This window comes from Hyaena hyaena, unplaced genomic scaffold (genome assembly GCF_003009895.1).
Source record: "Hyaena hyaena isolate Hyena2069 unplaced genomic scaffold, ASM300989v1 scaffold_465, whole genome shotgun sequence".
NCBI lineage: Eukaryota > Metazoa > Chordata > Mammalia > Carnivora > Hyaenidae > Hyaena > Hyaena hyaena.
In genome coordinates, this window is record NW_024081097.1 from 1,300,883 (window position 1) to 1,316,775 (window position 15,893).

The 15,893-nt window shown below is 55.2% G+C and overlaps 1 protein-coding gene across 1 annotated transcript in view; it reads left to right on the forward strand.

Moving 5' to 3' along the window:
* Positions 1 to 1,972: 1,972 nt before the first annotated feature.
* IGSF9B (immunoglobulin superfamily member 9B) overlaps positions 1,973 to 15,893 on the forward strand; it is a 48,500-nt gene continuing 34,579 nt past the window's right edge. The window contains exons 1-3 of the mRNA XM_039253797.1: positions 1,973 to 2,036; positions 12,973 to 13,170; positions 15,106 to 15,252. Coding sequence (XP_039109728.1) covers positions 1,973 to 2,036; positions 12,973 to 13,170; positions 15,106 to 15,252 — 409 coding nt within the window. The remainder of the gene's footprint in view (positions 2,037 to 12,972; positions 13,171 to 15,105; positions 15,253 to 15,893) is intronic.

Sequence of the window (15,893 nt, forward strand, 5' to 3'; positions counted from 1 at the left end):
TCAGAGCTTCCAATTCACTTCATATTCCCTAGAAAGGCATCTAGGCAGAGAAAGAGAAACTAAAGCAAAGGCCCAAGGAGAGATAGCCTCAGTGTTATGCATCTTGAGTGTGTTTGCAGGACTGGAGTAGGTGGGGTAGGGTAGGATGTTCTGGTTCTCCAGATTATATCCAATGCTAAACCTTTGCCGATGGGTTTGGTACTCTGTGTGTGGGGCTGGGGGTGGTGGTGGTGGTGGTGGTGGTGGTGGTGGTAGTGGGGAATCCGAATTTTCCACCTCCTTCCTGGCTATGAGCTAAAAGGGCTCAGGTTTCCAGGAAGGCTGTTCATCTAACATTCAAGGCCGCTTTTGATGCATGTTGTGTGTGGATGTGTTTTCCCAGAAGTAAGTGTCATTCTTGTTCTTTTGGCTTCATGTCCTAGAGCCAGTGCTTTGTGTCCAGTGAATACTTTGAGAGGTTGAAATTCCTTAACTCCTCTTTGCTGTCCCTGTGTTTTCCTTCCTTGGTCCACAGCCCATCCTAGGGAACTGTGCCACTCTCACATTGCTTTCACTCCTTGAAAGAACAAACATCTTCACTGCAGCCTCAGAACACTGGTGTGAGGTGATTGTTTATAGTAGATGTTTCCATGACACTCATTTATTTCTTCTGCAGATACAACTGTGTTGGGGGAGGGGATAAGAGGTTAGAGTAGAGAGACTGAGAAATATGGAGACCTCACAGTTGCCTCGTCTATCTTTCTCTGTAGGAGTAAGAATTCCATCTGCCCCTTTCCCTGGGTCCCTCCATCGCAAACCCCTAAACTGCTCTACAAATCCATCTTGGCTTCATGATGCTGTGATGGAGCTAAATCCTCAGATAGGTGGGGAGGGGAGGAATTTTATGCGTGAAGAAGCAGCCTTTTTTAATAGAAGGGGAAAAAAACTTTTATTGCTCAAAGTAGAGATTTAGTAATGATGAGCAACAATGACCTGCACTGGGGGTGGCAGTATGTGTGTGTACGTGTGTTCCGGGGTGGGGGGTGGGGTCTCTGACACTCCCTCAGCTGAGCCAGTGACTCATTCTAAATTGGAGCGACTTTTGGAGGTCATTTTAGTCATCCCCCTGCCTTCAGGCCGGATGGAGCTTAACTTAACAATACCACGTTTGGGTGGAAGCAGGTGCGTTGCTGAGGGAAGAACGTCCAGATGTGGAAAGGAGTGTGTGTGGGGGGTGGGGGTAGGGGGTGGTATTGTGTGACCTCTTTGGAAAGATCTCCAGCGAAGGACGTTCCCTAGCTTTCCCAGGCTGCCTGTTCATGGGTTTCCCCATCATTGAATCAGCACGGTCCTCCAGGGAACTGCTTTTTTGTAGGTTGGAAACCGGATGTTGGGTTCCCTGGGTGGGCGGGGGCGACGTCCCCTTGGACCTTTCTAGGATAATTGAGATTCCTGGGGTCCCGTTAGCCAGCCCGAGAAGCTACCATTTCCTTCACCAGAAACTTGCCATGCAGTGTGAGCAGAGAACAGAACAGAGCAGAGACGCTACAACGCCTTCTCCCTGGCAATGCGCATGATTCTGCGGCTCTGTGCTCACCACACTTCAACGCACCTTGAAATGGGCTCGCCTCCTTCGCGCCACGAAGGACAGACTTTGGAACCAATCGGCTCCCAGGCTTGCGAGCAGTGTCCAATGGGCGGGCTGTGGGGGCGGTCCCAGAGGCCCGGCCCTGTTAGGTTTCACCCTGGAGCTGGCTGCGCTCTGCCTGGGCTAGTAGTGCAGGTGCCGCTGCGCCGGGGGCCGGGGAGGCTGCGCGCCGAGCCGAGCGGAGCCGGGGAGGGATGGAGAGCGGGCCGGCGGGGCTGCAGGAGCACCGGCGCGGGGCGTAGGCGGGCGCGAGCGGGCGTGAGCAGGCGCTCGGGCGCGAGAAGTGTGCGGGAGCCGGAGCACTTTGCGATAGGATGAGGCTCTTGGCTGGCGCGCGGTAGTACTATGATTTGGTATGTGGCCACTTTGATAGCAAGTGTGATCAGCACCCGAGGTCTTGCGGCTCAAGGTGAGTTGAAGTGCAGCGCCGCTCCTCTGGCCCTCCCCGGCGTCAGCCCCTTCGTCTTCGCTTCGGGCTCTCCGGCCCCGCTGCGCGTTGCGCCTTTCCGCTGGCGAGGCTCTGGCTCGGGTGAGGCGCGCTCCGGGGCACTGCCGGGAAGTGCTGGGGGCCGCGGGCCGGAGGGGCCGGGCGGGAAGGGGCCCGAGTCCAAAGGCTGCCTGGCACTCGGGAAAAGATCTTGGGATCCAGGTTGACTTTGCCCACCTTCGGCCCCAGGGCTTCATACCGGCGTGCGGAGCCAGATGCTCTTTGCCAGAGCAGCCGCCTCTTCTAGCTTTGGGGAGTCGGCGGTTTTTCCAACTCTGGCTGCCGGGTAGTTTGCGGGTCTTTGGGCAGGCTGCAGCACGCTGGAGCCCCGCGCTGCGCCACCGCTCCGCAGATCAGCCTTGGGACTGTCGGCACCCGCCGCTAGCTAGCTAAAGGGACTGGTTTTTCGGCCCTGCGGGCGCCCCAACTCAACTCGCACCCCTTCTGGTCACACATCCTGGCAGCTAGGGGTCCGATTCCCCTCGCGGGGTTAGGGGCGCACGGAGCCCCGAGAGAGAGGAGCAGGTTAAGCGCGGGAGTCTCTTGGCCGGCTCTGAGGAGTGTCCGCTTTTGCCCGCGCCGGTCTTAGCCGCACCTGGGCCCCGGCCAGGCGAAAGTTCCCTAGGAGCGGGCCCCCGCCGCTCGGACTCCACGCCTCCCTTCCAGGCTGTGAGACAGAGCTGGCTGGGGGTCCCCACTGCCGCAGCTCGGAGCGGAGGGAGGTTTCTCTTTTTCTGATTTTCCCTGTCTGAGCTGGGGAAGAGACCAGAAGGAAGCCAGAGAGTTGGTTGATGCGTGCGTGAGCGCGCGCGCTTTTGCTTTGGAGACGGGCAAAGCGACCTACAAGCCTCTGGGTGGCACCCCAGGCTCTCGGCCCTTGTATGGAAGTAGGAGCGGAGCCCGGAGGGTGCGAGGACTCTGAGCTCACCGTTTTCAGCACGCAGACACGACCCAGCTGCGGGCAAGTTCACAAAGCTGGGAGGAGAGGAGAGCGGGGAGAAAACCCGTTGATGGGTAGGCGTCAGCAGGGAGGACCCGGCAGAGAGAACCCGCTCCCAGCCGCTCTAGCGCACGGGGGGGGGGGGGGGGGGGGGGGGGGGGGGGGGGNGGGGGGGGGGGGGGGGGGGGGGGGGGGGGGGGGGGGGGGTCGCTGGAGGCGGCTTTTACAGACTGGATCCTCTACTTGTCTGGGCGAGTGTAGAGGGAGAGGGTAATGATTTGAGAAAGTTTCTAGAATGGATTGTCTTCCATGCTATTGGAGGAGGGGAGTGAGTCTGAAACCCGAGCCAGAGGAAGGCGAAGGGAGGGTGATTTTGTTAAATGGTATGTTGACTTGGATGGTTTTAAAACTCCATTTGTCAGATGGGAAAACTGAGGCCAGGGAGACTCAAAAGCTTATGAAACGGAGGTGGGTGTGAGGTCGGTCAAGTTGTGTGTGAGGATCTGTCCTTAGCTTCAGCTTCCTCCTTTCCCCTATTTCCCTGTAGTCTTCCAATGCCCTGATCCTCCTCCCCTCCAGTTTTTGGTACGTTCCTGCTATGGGACTGTCGCTGAAAGCACAAAGGAGCTGCTGGGATCTTTGAATAAAAAAGAGACACTGAAAGGAGGCTCTGAAATAGCTTTCTAATTGGAGAAATCAGGGTGAGGGGAATGGACTTTGTGCAAGTTTAAGCACAGGATAAAGGCAAATGGGTTTATATTGCAGCAACACACAGAATGGCTAGATAGAAGGCAGGACTTCCCAACATTGAAGGTTGTTGGGCATGAAGGTTATACCTTCATTCTGGGTCTGGAGAGGTCCTTCTGTCTGGGATGCCTTGACATGCACCCTTGAGCCTGCCACCTCTATTGGTCTTGGGGTCCTATTAGCTAAAAAGCCAATCTATATGGTAGTTGAGGACTTTAGGTATAGAGTCAAATGATCTGGTTTCATATCTTGGCTCTGCCACTTGCTGGCCCTGTGACCTTGGACAAGTTGCTCAACCTTTTAAATGTCACTTTCCTCAATGGAAAAATTGGCTTAGCAGTATGAGCTTGCAAGGGTTTTTGATGAGCATTAATGATGTAAAGAAATGAATGACTACCTGTTATGTAGTAAGTGCTCAATAAATGTGAACATTATTATTATTATTACATTCAGCATCTGTGGGGTTCCAGGCCCCTTCTCAGTTTCTTATCCTTGGACCATTCAGGGGATTGGGAGCTGGAAGTGTGTTGAGGGAAGTTCAGAAGGCTGCCTCTGTAGGAATCAAGTACCCTTTCACAGGCTGACCTTGCCTGGGCAGAACCGCTTGCTCCTCTGAATCCCAGGGAGGTGTGCAGAGGGTGTGCAGATCTCAGGACTGCCTGAAAGTCCTTTGAGAGATCTGCAAAACCGAGAGTTTTGTCAGTGGCCAGAGGTTTGTGGGAAGGACACTGGGAGCCCAGGAGCCAAGCAGGTCTTCGCATCACAGCCTCTGGGGGGAGGGAGGGGAGACCTGTGTGGCAGGGTTTTGGCTCACATGGGCAATACCAGCTACTGTTCAAATGCTGGCTCTGTGTGAGAGCTCAGCTCTTCTCTGACTGGCAGAGGTGACTTATGGGGAGATTCCTGACAGGGAGGGACTTTCAGATGCCACCTTTAGGGTTTGGCTGAAGCAAGGGCTGCTCTAGCAGAGGGATAAAAGGGAATGGGTCCCTAAGGCAGTGTTGGGTTGGGACAGTTAGGGATGAGCTCCGCATTTGACTTTGATCATGTGTGTCTGGGAGGTGATTGAGGTCAGTGGAGAGGTTGGGGAGGGTAGGGAGAAGATAGGCATCTGGAATCTGGCAAATGGTGATTGGAAACTCAATATCCCAGACTGAGGAAGCTTGGGGGAGGACCCTGGGACATGCCTAGATGACTCTGGACCTAGCACAGGGAAGAAGAAGTCTAGGCCTTTATTCCCAAGGCTGCCTCCTCTTGTCTACCAGAGGTTCTGTGGTTGGATTATCTCTGACTGCGGTGTCCCCAAATAAAGTGGGGTTCTGATCGGATCCTGCTGTAGACCGCCTGGCCTTAACTCTCCTTTCTTCCCTTTGCCAATGAAGATGGGAGGGAGGAGATTTAGCCCAGGAGGCTGCTAGCAAGACCCCATGGGCAGTCTGTCAGCAAAGGACTCTGCTCAGCAAGTAGCCAAGTGGTATGTGTCTGCGTGTGCGCCTGTGTGTACACCCCCCGCACACACGCCAGAGGCAGGGGTGTGTCTGGCAGCATGTGCCCTGCGAGAAGCTGAGGAAGGGATGTGTTGGAAAGGGCATGGCAGAGGGGCAGTGGGAAGAATCAGCTTTCGGCTCCTGGCCTGAGGCCCAACATGTGCCGGACTTGGAGTAGGCAGGTCCCAGGGCTCGGTGGTTTCATGTTTGTGGCTCTGAGACAGAAAGCTGGGATCTGGTTACCCAAGGAGCAGAGGCTGCCTCACTGGGGAGATGCTGAAACTCAGCATGTCTCTGCTCCTCCCTCTTTCCAGGCTCCTGGCACTGCTCTCCTGATGCCTGTGTTTTCTGCCCCCCTGCCTACCCCAGCCAGGGTGCGGCTCTCAGAGCCTGGCCTACTGCTCTCTCTTCTCCCTTGGCTCTGTCTTTCTCAGGCCTGCTGGCTGCTGCTTCTCTCTCCCAGCCTTCCTGTGTGCTGGTGGGGGAGGGGAGTGAAGGCAGGGAGAAAAGTCCTAAAGGAGGATAGGCCCGAGATTTAACGCACTTCTCTTCCCCTTGAAAGTCTCTCTTCCTGTGACCTTCTCATGTTGGGGCCCAGGGTCTCGGGGGGCAGTTTTCTTCTGTCTGTCCCTAGCATGGGTTAAGCAGCTTGTTTGAAGAGCAGATCTGAATTATGAAAAGAGCTGTAATTGGTGTGAGCTGTCTGGAGATGTATGCACATGCCAGTTTGTGTGTGCACGTTTGCATGTGTGTGTGTACCAATGTCTGTGCTTTTATGTGTGTGCATACATCTGTTTGTGTGTATGCACATGTGTGTTTGCATGCATATGTATAGGAATGCAGGATGACAGGGGGACAGTTAGGCTCCAGGCACGAGGTGGGGAGTCATTCCCCTCCAAGTACTATGGTTGGCAGCCAGACTATACTCAGCAGACACCTTACTTTCCTCATACCCCTGCTCTGTACCTGAGTTTAGGCAGTTCAGAAGTTTCCAAAGTTGGAGACTCAGCCCAGGAGCTGGACTGAAGGATGCCTGAGGTCCCTGAGAGAAAGCCCAAATAGGGGGATAAACCCAGGCAGAGCTCCAGGGAACACAAAATGGGCCTGTCTTGCTACAGTGGGCTCTGGCATCAGTTGCCTGTTACCCTGGTGCACTCTAGAGTAGAGAAGGGGCTGGGTCCCTGGGGAGATGGGAGAGGGTACTGGGGCTGCAGAGACAGCTTGTAGCCTGGCCCCCTCAGGGGCACTGCCCACGGGTGCCAGCACGATCTGCCCAAGGCAGCTGACCTATTTTTCTTAGGAATCTTCCTGCTTTTCTGTTCTCTTTTGCGTGAATAAGCAGGAGACTGGTGAGCAGAGACAGGGCCTCTGTAAGGGTTTTGGAGAAAAATTCCATGTGAGCCAAAGCTTTGAGGGAAATGCCAGCCAGACTAACTGTCCTTCTGAGAAGAGAGAGGACTGGGATAGTCCCCTCTGCCTGTCATTGTATTCTCCAGCACCCCCTCCCCCCTATTTCCCCTTATTTCCCTCCTGGTCACAGGCACTCACCAGGAAGGTCTGTGGCAGACAGCTTGCACACAGGCCTGTCTTCACAAATTCTGAGGTGAGCCACTGTCCTCATTTTCTGGCTTCAGAGTAGGGAATGCTGATGCCTCACTGTGAGTAAATATGAGGCTTCAATTTCCCGCTTTCTTATCTTGTCTTCCCTGGGGAAAGGAGGGTGGCCTGATGGCAGGCAGAGCCCACAGTGCCCTCACCTGGCTGGGTCTGACTGTCTGTTGGCTCTGGAGCACACACTTGCACTTGGCCAGGCGTGAGTGTGCAGGGTGCAGGCCTCCGCCCAGGTGGTGGTGGTGGGGGGGGGGGGGGGGGTGGGTCTGACTGTCTGTTGGCTCTGGAGCACACACTTGCACTTGGCCAGGCGTGAGTGTGCAGGGTGCAGGCCTCCGCCCAGGTGGGGGGGGGGGGGGGGGGGGGGGGTGTGGCTTTGCCTTTCTGCTGAAGAACCATTAAAGGAGCAGAGCGGAGGTTGAATTACTGACTGCTTCCTGTCAGTGGCTCATGGGGAAAAGGCTCTTGGAAATACAATCTAGCTGAGAGCAAATTAAGGTTGCTAATAGCATCACAGCCTCATGGGCTGCTAGGGGAGCCCAGCCAAGAGGGTTAGGAAGGAGGCACCCACAGGAGGAAGGAGGCCTGCAGTTCCTGCCCCTCCCTCCTCAATGCCTTGCTGTTTGGAAGATGGGAGGGTTTGCTGGCTAGGGCTGGTCTGGGCTCACCTGACCTCTGACTTCCCACCCTGGGAGGTTTGATGAGGCGTGGGGGCCAGAAGGGCTGTGAGGACACCGATAGGGGAGACCATGGAAGGTGGGGACTTTCCTGAGAACTTGCCTAGGCTGGGTGTGGTGGCCCTTGCTGGAGGCAAGGATGATGGCCAGATAACCTCTAGCCCAGCTTCCTTCTGGAAAGAACAAGGACATGACCAGATGTTTTGGGCACAGGCCTCTTGTGCATCTCCTACTTGTAGAGTGTTCTTTGCTCTAGGCAACAGGGAGTATGTCCTCTCCTTTCCTCTTGCCATCCCTCTGGGCGTGTACCTCTGTGGGAGGCTTCCTGGAATCTCCTGGAGCCTCCTGGCTTGTTGGGGAGGAGCGATTGGGGGACTATTGGGGGCTGTGCCTTTTTTGGACTCAGCAGGGATTATTTTTAGGCTGGCAGATGGAGGTGGCGGTGGCTGTCGCTGGTATTATTAGACAACAGGCCTGTGGTTTGGGAGTCTGGTGCCCAGAGGATGAGGGGGCTGGGGATAAAGAGGAGGGAGGGAGAGGAGAGGAGGAGGAGGAGGAGGAGGAGGAGGCCGCAGAGGAGGAGGAGGTGGCTGTGGCAGCGGGGCTCCAGTAAGGACTTGTGCTCATGAGTGACGGAGGCTGGTTCTCACCCGGTGGTCTTCCCTTATGGCAGCCACTGCCAGACGTAGCGAGAGGCTGCCGAGCGATGCTGAGCCCAGAGCCAGCCAGAGACCATCAGTGCATTCTGAAACAGACCCACCTTGTCATCCTTCTCTGGTTCTGGGCTGCATGGGTCTGGCTGTTGGAACCTAAGCAGAGTGTGTAGTGGAGAAGGTCTGCCCCCTGACTCAGGGAGGAAAGGGGAGCAGGGCTGTGTCTGGGGTGCAGTGTGGGAGAGGCTGTGGTGCCTGGGCTTGTGGTTGGTCAGGATAGTGTCAATGAGTGTGGGCAAAGGGGAGGAGGAAACAGAGCAGCTGGAGCCTGACTCCCCTACCTGTACCTGAGTGACTTGGCTGAGCCAGGTCGCCTCCCAGTTTGCTCATTTGTGAAAAAGAGCTGGTAGTATTTCTGTCAGGTGGGCATTGTGAGCGTTAAGTGAAATTTGTGTTACATGCCAGGCACAGAGCCTGGTATGTGGTAGGTATTTAGAGGAAGTTTGGTTGCTTGACAGCTGAAGCTCTCCCTGCCCTGGCTCCTAGACCTTCTCAGACATTTGGTGTTTCTCATTTTTAGGTTCCCTTCCTCCCCCAGCTCTGCCCTGGTGGAAGAGCCTGAGGCTGTAAGTATGGGGCACAAGGGCTGTGCCAGGGCCTGGCTCCTCATGGTTCTGTGTTCACAGGGGATCCAATGGCAGCCTGGACTTGGCTGCCCACTGGGTACCACCTGGCCTAGAGAGCAGGAGATCCGTATCCTATGGGCTTCCTGAAAGGTCAGCCAGACCGCAGGGGCTACCTCGTCTTCCTTTGCTCTCCTGATTTCTCTACCATATCCTGGGAAAACAGCTCCAAAGTGGGCTGGGCAGGGCCCCAAGATGCAGATTTGCTCGGCTCAGAGTACACTGCTGTTTCCTGAGTTCTCTAAGACCGGTATGTAGAGTCCAGGACACCTCATGGCCTCCTACTGCCCTCACCCCTGCAGATGCCAGTTTCCCCTTTGAGGTTGTTGCCACATCTCTTTGGGCTGTTGTGGGCTTCTTTGGTGGGGAAGGGGCCTGGGGGTGTCTCCCCCTGTTGCATCCCCTCCTCACCTCAGGTCACTCTCCATCCTTTCCTTCCCCTCCCCTTGCCCGCTGCCCACTGGCAGTTGCTCCTGTCAGCTCTGCTGGGGAGAAGCCCACTTGCTCCCTGAAAGAATAGCCTCCGCTTTGTCCTCCTCCTGATTCCGGGCTCCTGTGAAGGCCTATGTCTCTGGGTCACCTGTGCCCCAGAGTTCTCTCTCTTGCCATGGACTGGGCTCTGCCTGTGTTGGGTTTGCACTGTGTCTGTCCCTATGTCTCTCTCTTTCCTGGTTTCTTGAGTCTCTTTCAAAGTCTTCAATTTGGGTTTGGTGTCCTAGGTGAGAGTTTCTCTGTCTCTCCTCCATCAAGCCCCTCTTCCCTGCTTACTGCTGCCCTCTTTACTTTTGTTTCTTGCTTTGAGCTTTTCTAGAGAAACTGTCTCATTAGGCATGCTTTGGCTCAGAAAGGATCAGGCTTAGGAAGAAGTGCTTGTAGGTGATGGAGTAAGAGTGTCGTGTGTGTACATGCATGTGCGTGAGCGCGCGCGCGCACACACACACGCACTGAGGAGTTGAGGAAGGTGATAAATATTTCAGGGTTCAGAAAACCAAAAGGGTTGGACCAAGTGCAGAGGTTGGGCCAGGAGCTCCCACCCCTGTGCTTTCTTCTTGGGAAACTACCTCTTTCTGCCTTGCTTATCATCCTTGGGATGCTTATCTCACTGAGTCTTCTCTCCAGCTGCTTGTCCCTGGTTGAAAGGGTCTTTATGCAGAGATGAGGGGTAGGGCTGACTGGCTTGGGGGTGGGCCTTCCATTGGTGCTCAGTCCTGAGCCCAGGGGCTGGCTGGGGGTAGGTGTGGAAACTTGGAGCCAGCCCCAGTGCTGGGGAGGTGTGAAAGAGGCTGCCTCACTGCCAGGAGGTGAGAATGAGGCAGCACTGAGCAGCAGGCACTGGGAACCCATTTTGGAGCCAACCTACCTCCTGGCATTGCCCTCCAGAGCCCTCAACCCCAGTAGCCAAGGTGTTACAAAGCCAAGTTTCACTGCTAAAAGTGGGGAACCACCTGCTCAGCAGACCTGGTCATTTCCTTTGCTCCTCCTCTTGCCTTAGGCTCTAAGGGCCAAAGCCCTAGGAAGGGGCCCCCTTCTGTGGCCAGCCTCTGTCCTGCACACCAGGTAACTAGGCCCTGGAATACTTCCTTCCTCTTCCCCCAGGCTCCTGTATTTCCTCTTTTTACCTCCTGGAAAGTCTGCGCTATACACATTCACTTACACACGTATACACACTCATATATGTACACACACATCCCCCCCTCCCACTCATCCATGTTCTTTTGCCAAGAGCTACTCGTATGCACACATGTATGTATCCTCATATACATCCTTTTGCCAAGAGCAGCCTCATGCACACACACTCACACATGCACACACACATTGGTCCCCCTGCTCACACATGGTGCCCACTGTTTGCCCATTCCTACTGGGTCCATGATCAGCCTTTGTGCTCCTGGAGTCTGGGAGGCAGGCTCTGTCCCTATCTCGGTTCCTCTGGGGTTGTGGGGGAGGTGCCTACTGCAGCTGGGCCTTCTCCGAGCTTTCCCGGAGGGGTTGGAATTCAAACCCAACCTGAAGCAAGGTTGGGGGTGGGGGGAATTGGGAAACCTGCTGGGGCCTCAGGCAGGTGAGTGCAACACTCTGCTCTGCTCCAAAAATACTCTGTGATCTTAGCTCTTTCTCTAGAAAACAGTGATGTCACCAGTAGCCAATCAGCTTCTAGAAGGGCCTGCCTCCTCCTCCTTCCGCAACTTAGGGAGGAGAGGGAGAGGGGGATGGGGAGGGAGAGAAGGAGAGACATAGAGATGAACAGACAACATGTAGACAGACACAGAGAGATGCAAATACAGAAAGATAAGCACACAGAGGTACTTCCTCACAGAGAAGCAGGCAGAAGCCCTTCTCAGTGCATAGATGAAAAGAAATTCACATATTTCCCCCAAAACACAAACCAAGAAAGACAAGTAGAAGCATCCACATAGAGGGAGAGCTAAAGAGGAAGAGACAGAGACACAGAGACTTGAAGAGTGGAATGGCACAAAGAGACATGGAGAAGGAGTAGAAGAGAGAGAGAGAGAGACTATTGTCTCAGAGCCAGAGAGACAGAGTCAGAGAGACACATAGAAGGAGCCAGAGAGACAGAGACATGAAGCAAGGAGAGATGAGAAAAGGAGAGAGGCAGGAGCACATAGGGGTCAGAGCTGCAGTAAGAGTCAGATGCAGAAGCATCATGACAGATAGACAGACAGACAGACAGACAGACAGACATGCTGTTCTTCTGGACATCCTCTCTGGGTTGGGAGGGCCCGTCAGCTCTTGGCTTTGTGCCTCTAGTAGAGCAGCTTCTGTCCTTGGTGCTGCCTGGAGGGGCCCAGCAAGGGCTGGGAGGGGAGGCGAGTTTGGATGGGGAGAGCTGTGGTCTTTTATGGAGTTGTGTTGGATAGTGTGAAGGAAACCAGGAGGGAGAGGCTTCGCTATGCTGTCCCTTTCACTGGGAAGCAAGCTGGACAAGGTGACTTTGTGGGCATGGAGGCCTCGTGTGGGAGGGAGCAGTTTCAGGCTGGAGGTGGGGTGGCACACCTTGTAGGGGCTCGGGAGCAGGCTGATTGGTGAGAGAAGCAGTGCCTGAATTAGCCTGTCCTGTGTGTCCACCAGCTTGGGGATGGGGGTGGGTCTCTCTCCACTTTGCTCTCCTGTTGCCAAGAGGATAGGCTCACCCTAACCAGCCGAATGTTTTATCTACCAAAAGGTGGGGTGGTTTCCCCTTAACTGGCTGAGCTTAGCAGCCCCAGTGTCTTGTTCTATCGCCAGCATCCTGCTATCCTAATGGTGATGTCTTGGGCTTGGAAATTAGAGGGCTGGAGGCCTCTCCTATTCCCCTCTTTGCGGCAGGTGCAGTGGGGCATGGGAGGGAGGGGCCTGGAGAGGCTAGTCAGGCCTATGGGGTTTTCCCTCTGGTGTTGCCATGAGCAGCCTCTGCTCAGCTTGTTAGGGATTCCCCTGCTCCTGTATGGAGTACTCTTGTTTTGTGCTGCGAACATCAGGCTGAGCTGGGGGTGGGGCGTAGGAGGAGGCTGGCTCTGCAGTTCCTACCAGGCTCTGGTGGGAAGCATCCTGCACAGGAAGAGATTCCATGTTTACCCTCCACTACAGCAGGCTTCTGTAACCCAGGCTGCGGGTCTCCTCTGAGAGGCTGAGTCCCCTCCACTTTCTCAGTAGCCAGAATCCTTAGGACTGTTAGGAGATTCAAAGGGGAAGGACGTGGTCATGGCTCTGCTCTTTGGGGCTGGGGAGGGAAGGTTTGGCTTGTAGGACTGGAAAGAACTGCTTCTCTCTCCTCTTCTGTCCCCCTTCCTCCCCCTCTCAGGCTCAGGGATAGCTGGGGCCCCCAGGGCTGTTAGAGGTATGAGCAGAGAGGGGAATGAGCAGGTCAGGGTGCATTGGGGACCTTCTGGAGAGTGACTGGACTCCTTTTCAAGAGGAGAATTGGGGTAGCTGCTGGCCTTGGGGAGAGGGTGGGGATGCGGAGGTCCTTAGACATGGGCAGGGGGCTGCCCCTTGGGCTGCTGGGGCAGGATCTCCTTGTCACTTCCCTTTGTGCATCCCAACTTTGCTGACCCATTAGCTGCCCACGGCCTTCGAGAGGAGCCGGAATTTGTGACTGCTAGAGCCGGTGAGGGCGTGGTCCTGCGATGCGACGTGATTCACCCGGTGACTGGACAGCCCCCACCCTATGTCGTGGAGTGGTTCAAGTTCGGGGTGCCCATCCCTATCTTCATCAAGTTTGGCTACTATCCCCCTCATGTGGACCCTGAGTATGCAGGTAAGGTCTGGGCTGCAGGGGGCTGCCCCCACCCTTGTTTCCTCTCCTGGTCTTTGCTCTCAGTGGTTATGGTCTTGGTCACTGTTCCTCTTGCCTTTCTGTTGCCTCTTATCTTTCTGAGTGGTCTGTTATCTTTTCTCCATAGTCTCTGCCTCTTTCCTCCCATCGTTTGCACTTTGGTAGGTTTTAATTAAGTGATGGGAAGGAGAGGGAAGAGGAGGTGGTGCAGACACAAAGCATCACAGCACAGCTATGGATGTGCAGGGACAGAGGCAGGAGTAAGGATAGGGAAGCCTAGAGAGCCCACCATGCAGGGGAACAGAGCTGCGCAGAAGGGCAGCTTTGTGCAAGAAGAAGCTGAGTCAGAGCCCTGCTGCCCTTCGCCAGTCATCCTGGTGGCACCCTAGACTTTGCTCTGTCTGCCTTTGCCCCCTCCCTTCCTTTGGCTCTGGAGCTGGGGGCTCATTCCATCCATGAGCAGTAGAAGTAAATCTGAGGCTGGTCGGTGGAGCACTGTGGCTGTGGCTGGCACCTGCTTTCTGCCTCCTCTGCTGCTTCAGCCTCCCTCCTCCTGGCCCCCTTGGTGTCTTGCTCTGTGGCTCCACCTGCCAGAAGGGGCCTCACTGTGAGTCACTGCCAGTGCCTGTCCGCCAGTCTGCCAGGGAGGAGGGCGTAGAGCATGTGCGCACATGGGAGCGTGTGCACACGCGTGTGCATGTGTGTGCTGGGGTTTTAAAGGAAGACAGGAAGCTGGCAGGACTTTGAGGTCAGACTTCTGAGCTCTGATTTGCATCTCTCAGAAAGCTTCCATTTCTCTCTCTCTCTCTTCCTCTCTCTCCCTCTTGGGCCTATCTCACTCTGCTTTTGGCCGTTTGACACTCTGGATTTTAGGCAGATTGCCAGTGTTGAGACAAGGGTGAAAACTGAGAAGGTGATGACATGGGAGTGAGGGTGAGGCTAAGGAGGTGGGTGAGGGGAAGGTGGACCCCGAGGCCTACTATGTGTCCTCATCCTGGATTCCCATTCTGCTTGCTCCTGCTGCAACTTTTACCGTCTCGTCGCCATGAGTGAGACAAAGATGGCCTCCTAATGGGGAAGAGGATGGAGTTAAGGAGGAGCTGGGGGAGACTTTGCTCCACTTGCCAGCCCTGTCCTCATTCTTGGGCTTACGGGACCTGGCATCTTAGTTCCTGGGGACACCGGGTTCTGGCTAGATGAGCAGTCTGTCAGGCATGGGCAGCAGGACCTGGAGGGGACCCCTCCACCCTGGTCCTTGACCTGCCTTCCCTCTGCTTTACCATAGGGAAGACAGGCAGAGAGGTGCTGGGGGTGGGGACCCAGGTGGAAGAGGGATGTCACTCAGCCTGAATTGAAGTTCAAGGCCAGCCCTAGAGTCCCCTACCTCATCCTCTTCTGTTTGCACCTTTGCTCCCTCCCTCGCTCCCTCCCACTCTGTCTTCAGCTCTGCAGCCCCCATGCCTTTCCTTTGTCCCAAGAGATTGCAAAAAAAAAAAAAAACAAAAAAAAAAAAACAAAAAACAAGGAGTATTCTCAGGGACTGAGATTCTTCCCAGGGCCAAACCATTCTTCCCAGTTGCAGTTGGGCAGGGCCAGCCAAGGCTAGGCCGGGCCAGCCAAGGCTAGGCCNCAAAAAACTAGGAGTATTCTCAGGGACTGAGATTCTTCCCAGGGCCAAACCAAGGGTTACAGTTGCAGTTGGGCAGGGCCAGCCAAGGCTAGGCCAGTGGCTCCATGGCAAAGCTGCAGCCCTTTTCCTTTAGGCCTGCTGCCTGGAGTTGATGCCAGCTCTTATTTTGGGGCCCTGCCGTGGGGAGTGGTCTGAAGGTCATGATGAGTCCTTTGCCTTTGGCAGGTGTTGTGCTGCTAGCCTCACCCTGATGGCCTTCTGGGCTCTTGTCCACTCTCTTCCTGCAGGCCGGGCAAGTCTTCATGATAAAGCATCCCTGCGACTGGAGCAGGTTCGCTCTGAGGACCAGGGCTGGTACGAGTGCAAAGTGCTCATGCTGGACCAACAGTATGACACCTTTCACAATGGCAGCTGGGTCCACCTTACCATCAACGGTGCGTATGGGCCTTACTCCTGGGGCTGGGCAGGTGGGTGGCAACCCAGAAGACCACTCTCTGAGGACCTGCTTTAGGGGAAGCCCCTATCCCTGCTCCAGATCTCTGCCACAAAGAGGAGCCTCAACAGGGCTGGGCCCCAATGGGTTAGCAGCCCCCACCTCCTCCTCCTATGCCCCCTCAGTGGTTTCCCCTAGAGCTTTGGGTCAGCAGAGATGCATAGGGGGAGCCGCTCCCCAGGCATGAGGCAGGGTTTGCTGTGGGCGGTGGTGTCAGAGTTCCTCAGAGGGAGGTAGGAAGCTGGTTCTTAGAGCCAGTGGGGTTAAGGCTTTGTGGAGGCCCAATTTGTAGCCTCTGGCTCCATTTCCCAGCCTTGAGAAGACCCTGCTAGTCCAAGTAATGGCTTCCTACTCTAGTGGGATTCCTGGAGCCCCACTATAACCGTTTCCTTTTCATGATAATATCTTGGTTTCTTGTTAAATATGTTCATTTGAGTGATATGTAATGTGTCTGTTGTGTGCCCAGTCCTGCACTAGGTGAAGGGAAATGATGGTGAGCCAACCCAGACATGGTCTCTGCTTATGCTGGGTTTACTGTCTAAGAAAATGTAAGAATCCTGTAAAGAGGAACTATTTTAATGG